Here is a 12092-nt window from a genome sequence, read left to right on the forward strand (position 1 = left end):
GAGACAAGCACCTACAAGATCTCTATCAAGCATTCTTAAAACTACAATACCCACCTGCTGAAGTGAAAAAACAGATTGACAGAGCCAGACGAGTACCCAGAAGTCACCTCCTACAAGACAGGCCCAACAAAGAAAATAACAGAACACCACTAGCTGTCACCTTCAGCCCCCAACTAAAACCTCTCCAGCGCATCATCAGAGATCTACAACCTATCCTGAAAGATGATCCTTTACTCTCACAGATCTTGGGAGACAGACCTGTCCTCGCTTACAGACAACCCCCCAACCTAAAGCAAATACTCACCAGCAACCACACATCACTGAACAAAACCACTAACCCAGGAACCTATCCTTGTAACAAACCCCGATGCCAACTCTGTCCACATATCTATTCAAGTGACATCATCATAGGACCTAATCACATCAGCCATACCATCAGGGGCTCGTTCACCTGCACATCTACCAATGTGATCTATGCCATCATGTGCCAGCAATGCCCCTCTGCCATGTACATTGGCCAAACCGGACAGTCTCTATGCAAAAGAATTAATGGACACAAATCTGACATCAGGAATCAAAATACTCAAAAACCAGTGGGAGAACACTTTAACCTGTCTGGTCATTCAGTGACAGACCTGCGGGTGGCTATATTACAACAGAAAAACTTCAAAAACAGACTCCAACGAGAGACTGCTGAGCTAGAATTGATATGCAAACTAGACACAATCAACTCCGGTTTGAATAAGGACTGGGAATGGCTGATCCATTACAAACATTGAATCTATCTCCCCTTGTAAGTATTCTCACGCTTCTTATTAACCTGTCTGTACTGGGCTAGCTTGATTATCACTTCAAAAGTTTTTTTTCTCTTAATTAATTGGCCTCTCAGAGTTGGTAAGACAACTCCCACCTGTTTATGCTCTCTGTATGTGTGTATATATATCTCCTCAATATATGTTCCATTCTATATGCATCCGAAGAAGTGGGCTGTAGTCCACAAAAGCTTATGCTCTAATAAATTTGTTAGTCTCTAAGGTGCCACAAGTACTCCTGTTTTTTTTAGAACTAGTGTTTTACAAAATATTGGACACTATAAAGCATTTGGTTCTACTGACTAAAGAGTTCTTGCATAAATATTTTTAAGTTTACATTTTAAACTTTTATTTTCCAACACCATATTCCAGCAGGAGAAAGATTTATAGCTCTATTAGTCTTGCTTCATAGCACAAACATTAAGGTCTGAGTTGCACACATATCAAGGTATGTGTTTGTATAACATATATTAAAAGTACAGTGTTCTTTTCCTAACATTTCTGTTAATTTTAAACCATATTTCTTCCAGTGTTTCAAAGGCACTAATCCTGAATGAGGCAAATTTGTGGCTATTTAAAAGTAGACTGTTTTTATTCAGTGGAGTGCAAAAAGTTTCTGAAAATTGTCTTAGGTGAAACAAATACTGTCCATGATATAGTCATCTGCCCTCCTCTTAACTTCTGCCCCTCCTCTATCTTTTTATGACACGGGGCTTTCAATCTCACTTTCCTCATGATCCCCCAGCACTGTGATTTCCTATCTGACCCCTTCGTCTCACTTCTCCTTGCTGTCACCTTCTTACACAACTTTCAATCTTAGATCACTTTGCCCACTAACCAAACTGGCCACTTATTTGACCTTATCTTCACTAAGCATTGCTCCTTCTTTGATTTCTAAATATGAGGTCTCCTCAGCAACTATCCTATCTCCTTCAACGAATGTTGCATGCTCATCCCCTTTTATCACCTCTCCGCCATATTCTTCCAGTCTGTCAACACGCACAACTTCTCAGCTCTTTCCTGTTCTCTTTCCCTCACTTCTGTGGTTCCCTTCAGTCCACTTTCTCCTCTACCCTCAACTTTTGCCCTTCTCTTCAAAAGTAAAGACCACCTGTCACCTTCCGGGGGCAGTCCAGACCAATGAATGGTTGCCACCACCTGCCATGTAATATTGGGTGTCTCACATTGCTTTGTTGTTGTAGCTCCCAACTTGGGCTACTCACAAACAGCCAAATAGCATGCAGGTCAGACCCTGAGTGTCTGTGTATATTTGCAGTCCTGGTCCAGCAACTCTGGTTGCTATCCTGGTTAGCAAACACAAGCCACCCTCTGGCTTCCAGCAGCCTTGGTTAATACTTGCAGGGTGACCCCAACACACTCCCCATCCCCAATTTCCCCCAAAATGTGTGTTCTGCACTGTCCAGCCCTCTCCTGGACAGTTCAGATATTATAGGTCTGTTGCCCCTGTAGGGGGTCAGTATGCAACAGTTTGCTACTCTAACTGGAGTTACCAAACAGTTGAGTTTAACCACAACACTGCATTAGTTTAGATTTATAAAATAAGTTTATGTAACTATAAAGTGAGAGATTAAATGAGTACAAGTATAATGTATTAAAGACAGAAATAGTTACAAGAGAAATAAATATAAAACATTTTCTAGTAGCTAAAACTTAACAAACTAGACTTGGTTCAAGGTGAAATCCTTACCACAGGTTCCCAGCACCATTGCTGACCAAATTCTCAGAACAGGAACTCCTCCAAAGTCAGTGGCTGGTTCCTGTGTCATCTTAGGAGAAAGAGAGAGAGATAACCTAAGGTGGTTTTGCTCCTCACTTTTATAGTCCAGTCCCCCTTTGAAATGCATTTTCCTGAGGGTTACCCGTAGATAAATTTCCTTCTTGCTGTGAGGATGGAGATATGGAGTCTTGTGGTGAAAGAGGTTCCATGTTATTGTTTGCTAAAATGCAGATTGATCTGTTCCTGCCCACCCAAGAACAGCCACTTGATGGATGATTGCCAATCCACATTGATGACACCTGGCTAGAGGTGTTGGCTTGTCCTTTGTCTTTGAGAAACTGGTTTACCCCCTCTTGCTGCCAACTTCTTCAAGGAAAATCAACCAGATCCCTCCCATCCCACCCCATGGGCTGGAATAGCAGCATTGTATAAACTGTGTTGCAGCTCCCTGGGTTAGCTGTGGTTTGAGTGCACTGAAGGACTCACAAACCATGATTTCTCTGACTTTGCATATGTGTGCTTTTCAGTCATAGTGCACATTTTCTAAATTAATTTAATACAGTACATATTTTCCCTACAGGTTGCAATTATTCATATGGTCTATTAAGTAAATCACTTGAGTTATGATGTAGCAGGAAGATAATAGAATGTTTTTTTTCCCCTTCTCTTTACAGGAAATAACCACTTGTTTGCCAGAGTACTATAAATGGACACAGTACCTCTTTATTAAGTTATTTGAAGCTGGATTAGCCTATCAAAAGGAGGTAAGTGCAAACATTGACCTATACAATTATGCATATACCTTAAACTTAATGTCCTGAGTCACTCATACTATAGATAACATCTTTCAGGCTCTTCATTTCACATTCATTAAGGGGACAGATATCTGCATTACTGTGTTTGTGCTTTTGTGTATCACTGTAAAAGATAACGAAATGTTAATTGGTAACTATCTTCCACTGCTACATATAATGGCAAGGCAAATCAGTGATCTTTATTATCAAACTGGTATACAGTGGCTGTACGTGCAATATTGGTATGCCAAATGAATGATGTAGATTGAATTTCTTTATTTCTTGGCTCTTGATGTCATAAAATGACTCCTGCTTACTTAGGCCTGGTCTACACACTAGCCTGTTATTTCGGAATTAGCTGAGTTATTTAAAAAAAAAAAAAAAGATTCCGTCCACATGACCAAACGGTTTTTTTCGATTTAAAGGGCTCTTTAATTGGATTTCTGTACTCCACCTCGGCAAGTGGAGTAGCGCTTAAATCGAGATCGCAATCCCGGGTTCAAGATATTGTGGACGCAATTCAACATTATTGGCCTCCGGGAGCTATCCCAGAATGCTCCCTTGTGACCGCTCTGGTCAACACTCTCAGCTCCAATGCACTAGCCAGATGGGCAGGAAAAGCCCCGGAAACTTTTGAATTTCGTTTCCTGTTTAGTCACCAGCATCACAGGTGACCATCAACACAGTCCACCATCACAGGCGACCATGCAGAGTCCACCATCACAGGAGATCACGCAGTCCCGGATTCGCAGACGAGCTCCAGCATGGTCTGAACGGGAGGTACTGGATCTCATCGCATGCTGGGGAGACGAGTCTGTTATGGCAGAACTACGTTTCAAAAAAAGGAACGCAAATACCTATGCTAAAGTCTCCAGGGCCATGACGGAAAGAGGCTACTCCGGGGACACAGAGCAGTGTTGTACAAAAATCAAGTTGCTCAGGCAAGCATACCAAAAAGCCAGGCAGGCAAATGGGCGCTCTGGGTCACAGTCCCATACGTTCTGCTTTTACTGTGAGCTCCATGCAATTATGGGGGGTGATGGAACCACTACCCCACCACTGACTCATAGACTCATAGACTTTAAGGTCAGAAGGGACCATTATGATCATCTGGTCTGACCCCCTGCATGCTGCAGGCCATAAAACCGTCCCTACCCCTTCCCTGGACTCTGCTGTTGAAGTCCCCAATCCTGTTTTTAGTGACTTCAATCGGCAGAGACCCTCCTGCTAGAGATCCCTGCCCCATGCTGCGGAGGAAGGCGAAAAACCTCCAGAGGCTCAGCCAATCTGTCCGTGGGCACCTGCAAGGGGGGAGTTAAACAGAGCGAGGAGGAAGAGACATTGGAGGACAAAGAGGAGGAGGAGGACAGTGCACAGGCAGCAAGTGGGGAATCCGTTTTCCCCCTAGCCAGGAACTAATCTTAATGCTGGATCCAATAGCCTCCCCTCACTCCCAAGGCAGGCTCCTGTTCCATGACCCTGGAGAAGGTACTTCTGGTGAGTGAGAGCCTGATCGGAGCCACGCAGTGGGGGGCGGGGAACCCAGCTGTGCTGGGTTGTTCGCGTTTAAAGTAAATGGCTCAGCTCATCCTTGCTCTGAGCCTGATTGGAGCCACGTGGTGGGGGAGGTTGTTGTGTGCAGTGATCATCCCAGAGAGCCCGCAGGTCCTCCTTTTATATGGCAAACCCACCAGGCATTGTTTGCTGTGGGAAAGGGGGCCCAGCAGTTTGAAAGCATTGAAAAGAATGTAGAAGAAGCAGAACCCCGTGTGCCCCTAGGGGCTGCCTGCAAGATGAATTCTGTTGCCCAGCCGTGTGTGATTCCTTACTCATACCAAAGTGCCCCCTTTGTTCTCTGCAATGTATTTTTTAAAATACTACCCTCCCTTTTTCTCCTCCCGCAGGTGCAAATGTTTCAATGCGGCCTCTATCTACTCCGTCCCAGAGGCTGGTCCAGATTAGAAGGCGGAAAAAACGAACTCGGGACGACATGTTCGCCGAGCTCATGCAGTCCTCCCGCACTGATAGGGCCCAGCTGAACGCATGGAGGCAAACAATTGCGGAGTCCCATAAAGCATGAGATGAGAGCAGGCAGGACGCTATGGTCAAGCTCATGGGGGAGCAAACTGACATGCTCCGCTGTATGGTGGATCTAATGCGGGAAAGGCAGCAAGACCACAGACTTCCGCTGCAGCCCCTGTATAATCAAACTCCCTCCTCCTCAAGTTCTATAGCCTCCTCATCCAGAAGCCCAAGAACACGAGTGGGGAAGCTACGGGGACCCACACACTTAACCCCAGAGGATCGCCCAAGCACCAGAAAGCTGGCATATGCGAACTTTTGATTTGGTTTCTGGACTTGTGCTTCCCTCCTCCTCCACCCCCCTAACCCAACCCACCCACCCCCAATCTACTTCTAATTTCTCTCAATGCATTGTGCATCAAATAATAAAGAACAGTTTTTAAACAATTTTGACTTTATTTCCTTTCATATATATATAGGGTGCAGGTAATTTCAAGAGAAATAAACACAACTGTCATACCATACCCTGGCCAGTCATGAAACTGGCTTTCAAAGCTTCTCTGATGTGCAGCGCGCCCTGCTGCGCTCTTCTAATCGCCCTGTTGTCTGGCTGTGCGAAATTGGCAGCCAGGCGAGTTGCCTCAACCTCCCATCCCGCCATAAAAGTTTCCCCCTTACTCTCACAGATATTGTGGAGCACACAACAAGCAGCAATTACAATTGGAATATTGGTTGTGCTGAGATCTAACCGAGTCAGTAAACTGCACCAGCGCCCTTTCAAACATCCAAAAGCACACTCCACCACCATTCTGCACTTGCTCAACCTATAGTTGAACTGCTCCTTACTACTGTACAGGGTACCTGTGTACGACTTCATGAGCCATGGCATTAAGGGGTAGGCTGGGTCCCCGAGGATAACTATAGGCATTTCAACATCCCCAACAGTAATTTTCTGGTCTGGGAAGTAAGTCCCTTCCTGCAGCTGTTCAAACAGACCAGAGTTCCTGAAGATGCACCTTTCCTGGTCATCCCACGTTGATGTCGGTGAAACTTCCCTTGTGATCCACCAGTGCTTGCAGCACCATGGAAAAGTACCCCTTGTGGTTTATGTACTGGCCACCACGGTGTGCCGGGGCCAAGATGGGGATATACGTTCCGTCTATCGCCTCGCCGCAGTTAGGGAAGCCCAGCTCATTGAAGCCATCCACCGTAGTCTGCACATTTCCCAAAGTCACTACCCTTGATAGCAGCTGGTCAATGATTGTGTTGGCTACTTGCAGCACAGCACCCCTACAGTAGATTTGCCCACTCCAAACTGATTCCCGACTGACCAGTAGCTGTCGGGCGTTGCAAGCTTCCACAGTGCTATGGCCACTCGCTTCTCAACGGTGAGAGCTGCTCTCATTTTGGTGTCTTTGCACTTCAGGGCAGGGGACAGCAAGTCACAAAGTTCCATGAAAGTGGCCCTACGCATACGAAAGTTTTGCAGCCACTGGGAATCATCCCAGACCTGCAACACTATGCGATCCCACCAGTCTGTGCTTTTTTCCCAGGCCCAAAATCAGCGTTCCACAGCATGAACCTGACCCAGTGCCACCATGATCTTCCAATCACCACATGCCGTGCGTCTAGGAACGTCTGTGTCCATGTCCTCATCAGTATAGTAATCGCACTGTCATCGCTTTCTTGCCCGGTTTTGCAGGTACTGAACATACTGCTGCATAATGTGCGAGGTATTTACAATGGTCAAAACTGCAGCAGAGATCTGAGCGGGCTCCATGTTTGCGGCGCAATGGCACCTGCATGGGTAATCCTTGAAAAAGGGCGCGAAATGAGCTGTTTGGTTCAAGATGGCTGATAAAAGGCGGTAAAAGGTTGTCTTCTGTAGCTTCCACGGGAGCCCAGGACCGAAAACATGGAAAAAGCGGCGAGAGCAGAGTTTGCGGCGGAAACGTGAGCAGAGTTTGCGGCAGAAGCTGTGCGGCTCTGTTCATGATGGCCGAGAAACGGCAGGGAATTGTTGCCTTCTGTAGCTTCCACGGGAGCCCAGGACAGACAACTTGGAAAAAGCGGAGGAAGCTGTGTGGCTCTGTTCAATGGCCGAGGACATTCGAAGTGGATTCAGCATACCAGGAGACAGGTGGTGCACCGTGCTGCACCGTCTGCTGGCAGCATGGCGTCTGCCGTAGCTTTCACGGAGGGTGGAGCGAGTGACGGCACACACCCAGAAAAACCCGCGAAAATGTTTTTGCCTCATCATGCACTGGGAGCTTAACCCACAATTCCAATGGGCGGCAGAGACTGCGGGAACTGTGGGATAGCTACCACAGTGCACCGCTCCGACATTCGATGCTAGCCTCGGTACTGTGGACGCACTCCGCCGAATTCACGCGCTTTAGTGGGGACACATAATATCGAATGTATGAACTCGATTCTGGAAATTCGAATAAAATAACTTTGAATTAATTTCGTACTGTAGATGTACCCTTAGGGTGCTATCCTCCTCCTAGCAAAGTCATTGGAAGATTTGCCATTGACTTAAATGGGATCAGGATTGACCTCATCAGCAGTGACTCTTCAATCTGTGCTGACACCAGTTAATGCACCTCTTCATCTCTGCCTCCAGCACTGTTGAGATATGCCTTAAACAGTCTGAAGTATCATTTATTGCAGTTATAAATGGAATACTAGAGGAGCAACTGTGGCTTTGCTAAGGCTATAAGGGTAGCCTTGAGCAAAGATGGATGTAGAGCTCCATTCCATGACTGTGAATGCCAGGCCAGTAATTACCAGTTTACATATTGTTTAATTAGTCTGGGAACTGGAGTCAGTGAAAATTAACAGAGTCTGTCTCTGTCTTTCAGCTTCAGTAAAGAACCCAGTTTATATTCATCACAACAGACTCCTGTCTCTTCTCTAAAGTGAGAGACTGCATGAGTTCTGAACACTAGTGGAGAGGATGCAGTAGTGAGACAGAAGGGACAAAACACAGCTTTAAATCCCTGATTATGACTTTCATCTACTGATTTACATGTGGTGTTGCTCTATTTTTTTTCTTCATTGATTGTGATGGAGTTGTCTATTTGAAAAGTTCTGGATTGTGTAGTAGTACTAATTAACACCACTGTCTCATGGCTAGTTTAATCATAGTCCAAGATTTCAACATACATGCTTCTCCTCAATATCTGCAAACTAAAATCATCCCATTTCTTCCCAGCTTTGGATCGTAGTTATTTAGCAAAAGAAAAGGAATTCATAATGATACTGCTTCATTTTGGCTTTTTAGCATTTTATTATTTTTTTAATATTGTCTGTTTTGTGTTCATCAATGTTTTGTTTTAACTTTGCAGTGGTCTAGTCATCTTGTTAGGGAATGCTTTATAAATAAAATGGTCACTGTTTTTAGAGCCACTTTTACAATGTGCTATACCATTATTGAAGATACGTATTTTGATTGGCTTTGAAAATGAATTGTAATAAATTAATCTCGCATGGTATGATATTAAGTATCTTTTTAATTTCAAAAAAGTTTGACATTATTAGTAGGTTAAAGATAAAAGGTAGCTGAATCACATTAAGCATGAATTCCCATGGAATACTTGTATTCATGTGAGCTTGATTTGTAGATAGAATGAATTAAATATAGATATTTTTGATGAAAAATTTAAATTCCTATAATTTATATTGAATAAATCAATGCAGGCAATCAGATGCATAAATAGTCACTGTTAATAACAATTGTGTTCCTAAGGGGAAGGGAATCAAGCAGCTACATACTACAGTATTTCCCTTCACACAATTTGTGAAGTGGTTTTTGCTTCTTCCCAAGCACAAGCATTGTGTTTAAGAAGAAGAAAGGATACATGTGATGAGGGCTGGACTTGAACACAGATATTTTCTACACTATACCATTTTGTACTTTCTAGTTTACTTGGATTGATATAAATAGGAGAGAGTGATATCTAAAATAACATATATTGAGTAGTCAAATTCAGTGCAGGAAATGTTAACTCTGTTTAACTTACTTATATTTACAGCTGACCAGTATTACTTGAACATTTTTATATGTGATTCCTCAACCTCTCAGGTTAGAGCTCTTTAGCTATAAATTATCCTCATACTTTACCCCCAGAGCTTTTGGATCAGAACCAGCCTATTTAACTTCAGACTATATTCTTGCTCTGTAAAGCCAATGAGAATGATGTTCAGTAGTGTTTTTACTTCATTATTGAAGATAACAAATGTCCTTGGGTCACTATATCCCCTGTTAGTACAATCAATCCAAGTATGCGTGTCTTAACTCTGTAGAAAGGTAGCAGGCTTCGTTGTTGGCCTTTGAGTTTTGAAGAGCACAGTGTCCAATAGATCCCCAGTTGAATCTCAATTCATGGAGATGACTCTAATGGACATTTTTATGCAGAGATCACGGGAGCCTTGGAAACTATCTTTGTATGAGTACTGTCAATACCTGAAAAGTTAGATCTACTTTTTGTGACACACATACTAAAACTAGTACTTTGTTTCCTAAAACATTTTTAGGCCATGGTTAATTGGGACCCAGTGGATCAGACTGTTCTAGCAAATGAACAGGTGGATGAAAATGGCTGTTCATGGCGTTCAGGAGCAAAAGTGGAACAGAAGTACCTCAGACAGTGGTTTATCAAAACTACTGTTTATGCAAAGGTGTGAGTATGAGGTTTTTGGACATCACCCCATAAAATCTCTCTTCAGGTCTTCATCAGGCTAGCAGGAGAATGTGTTATGCATGCGTTCGTGCACAAACTATTATTCCTATTTGCCTTTCTCCTCCTCCTCTAAAGTAAGATATCTAAATAACTGGTTTAGGATTCAGCAGTGGAGAAGTCAAAAATGGGAATGGTTTGTTCTCACCAATAGGTACTATTTGTTTATATCCTGTTTTTATTTTTTTCTCATATATGGCCAATCAGGAAGATTAGGTTTGCCTTTCACATGTGCTTCTTATAGGTAAGGATCAGTGTTTTAAAATATATTTGAGTTGAGTAACCCTGTCAGTCTCTTCTCCTTTCACTTGTCATGTGAATCTTCAGCTAACAGGGACTGAATAATCATTAATTATTTTTTTTTAATTCTTTTTCCTCCTTGAAGCTTCTACAAAATGTTTGATCATTACCCATGAATATTAACAACCAAGGCACATACTGTAGGTAGATCATCTTTCTGTTTATCTACATTCCTCTTTTATATCCACTTTCCTTCTCTGCTTTACTATGTTTCTCCCTTTTTTCTCCTGGCTACTGCTTTTGCTTAACCTCCAAGTATATGCTTAAGTAACCCACCAAATAGCAATCATGCACAAAGGGTCAGTAATATGTTATGCAGTCATCTTGGCTGTTGCATTAATCAAGTGTACCTTTGTCATAACTATAAAGGGAAGGGTAACAGCTCTCCTGTGTAGAGTGCTATAAAATCCCTCCTGGCCAGAGACTCCAAAATCCTTTTACCCGTAAAGGGTTAAGAAGCTCAGGTAACCTGGCTGACACCTGACCCAAAGGACCAATAAGGGACAAGAGACTTTCAAATCTTGGTGGGGGGGAAGGCTTTTGTTTGTGCTCTTTGTTTTGGGGGTTGTTCGCTCTTGGGACTAAGAGGGACCAGACATCAATCCAGGCTCTCCACATCTTTCTGAACAAGTCTCTCATATTTCAAACTTGTAAGTAAACAGCCAGGCAAGGCGTGTTAGTTTACTTTTGTTTTTCTCAACTTGTAAATGTACCTTTTACTAGGGTGTTTACCTCTGTTTGCTGTAACTTTGAACCTAAGGCTAGATGGGGGTCCTCTGGGCTCTTTAAGTTTGATTACCCTGTAAGTTATTTTCCATCCTGATTTTACAGAGATGATTTTTACCTTTTTCTTTAATTAAAAGCCTTCTTTTTAAGAACCTGATTGATTTTTCCTTGTTTTTAGATCCAAGGGGGTTGGATCTTGATCCACCAGGAGTTGGTGGGAGGAAGGAGGGGAGATGGTTAATTTCTCCTTGTTTTAAGATCCAAGGGCTTTGGATCTGTATTCACCAGGGAATTGGTGAAGAGTCTCTCAAGGCTACCCAGGGAAGGGAATTAGCATCGAGAGTGGCGGCAGCGGACTGGATCTAAGCTGGTAATTAAGCTTAGAAGTTTTCATGCAGGCCCCCACATCTGTACCCTAAAGTTCAGAGTGGGGAAGCAGCCTTGACAACCTTGTTTATGCACATAACATTTTTTAGGCTTCCAGTATGTCAGGAGAGATATTTTTGGTTTGTTTTTAGAATTGGTTATTGTTACTTCACCTATATTCATTCATTTCTTAAAATAAAGAAAACAAAAATGCTGTTTGCTCATATGGCACTTCACCAATGATGACACATTTTCAAGGGTAGAAAGAGTGACTATGCAGATACTATTTTAAGTAATCATGACCATGTTGTCTCATTTTTCAAAACTTATCAGTAAACTTAAGATACTGTCAAGTAACTTTTATAGATTTTTTTTTTTTTTAAAGTAAATTTTAATTAGCTTTTTTGTTTTGACAAATTTCTTTGGTAAAAGTATAATGGGCTTAACTGATGGCATTATTATTCAAACTGTTATCTGTGCATTTTAGAATCTTATTCTGAAATATTTAGTTACTATGGTTACTCAGCTAGGACTGTATGCAGATTCATCTGCTAGTTATTTCTGTATACAAATGTAAAATGGTATAGTTATT

At 42.7% G+C, this 12092-nt stretch overlaps 1 protein-coding gene across 2 annotated transcripts in view; it reads left to right on the forward strand.

Moving 5' to 3' along the window:
• Positions 1 to 12092, forward strand: part of LARS2 (leucyl-tRNA synthetase 2, mitochondrial) — a 117402-nt gene that overhangs the window by 42344 nt on the left and 62966 nt on the right. The window contains exons 6-7 of one of the 2 annotated variants that reach the window (XM_054019628.1): positions 3225 to 3314; positions 9906 to 10049. In XM_054019628.1, coding sequence (XP_053875603.1) covers positions 3225 to 3314; positions 9906 to 10049 — 234 coding nt within the window. The remainder of the gene's footprint in view (positions 1 to 3224; positions 3315 to 9905; positions 10050 to 12092) is intronic. The other variant, XM_054019629.1, reaches the window with a different exon arrangement.

Source organism: Malaclemys terrapin, chromosome 2 (genome assembly GCF_027887155.1).
Source record: "Malaclemys terrapin pileata isolate rMalTer1 chromosome 2, rMalTer1.hap1, whole genome shotgun sequence".
In the NCBI taxonomy this organism is placed as follows: domain Eukaryota; kingdom Metazoa; phylum Chordata; order Testudines; family Emydidae; genus Malaclemys; species Malaclemys terrapin.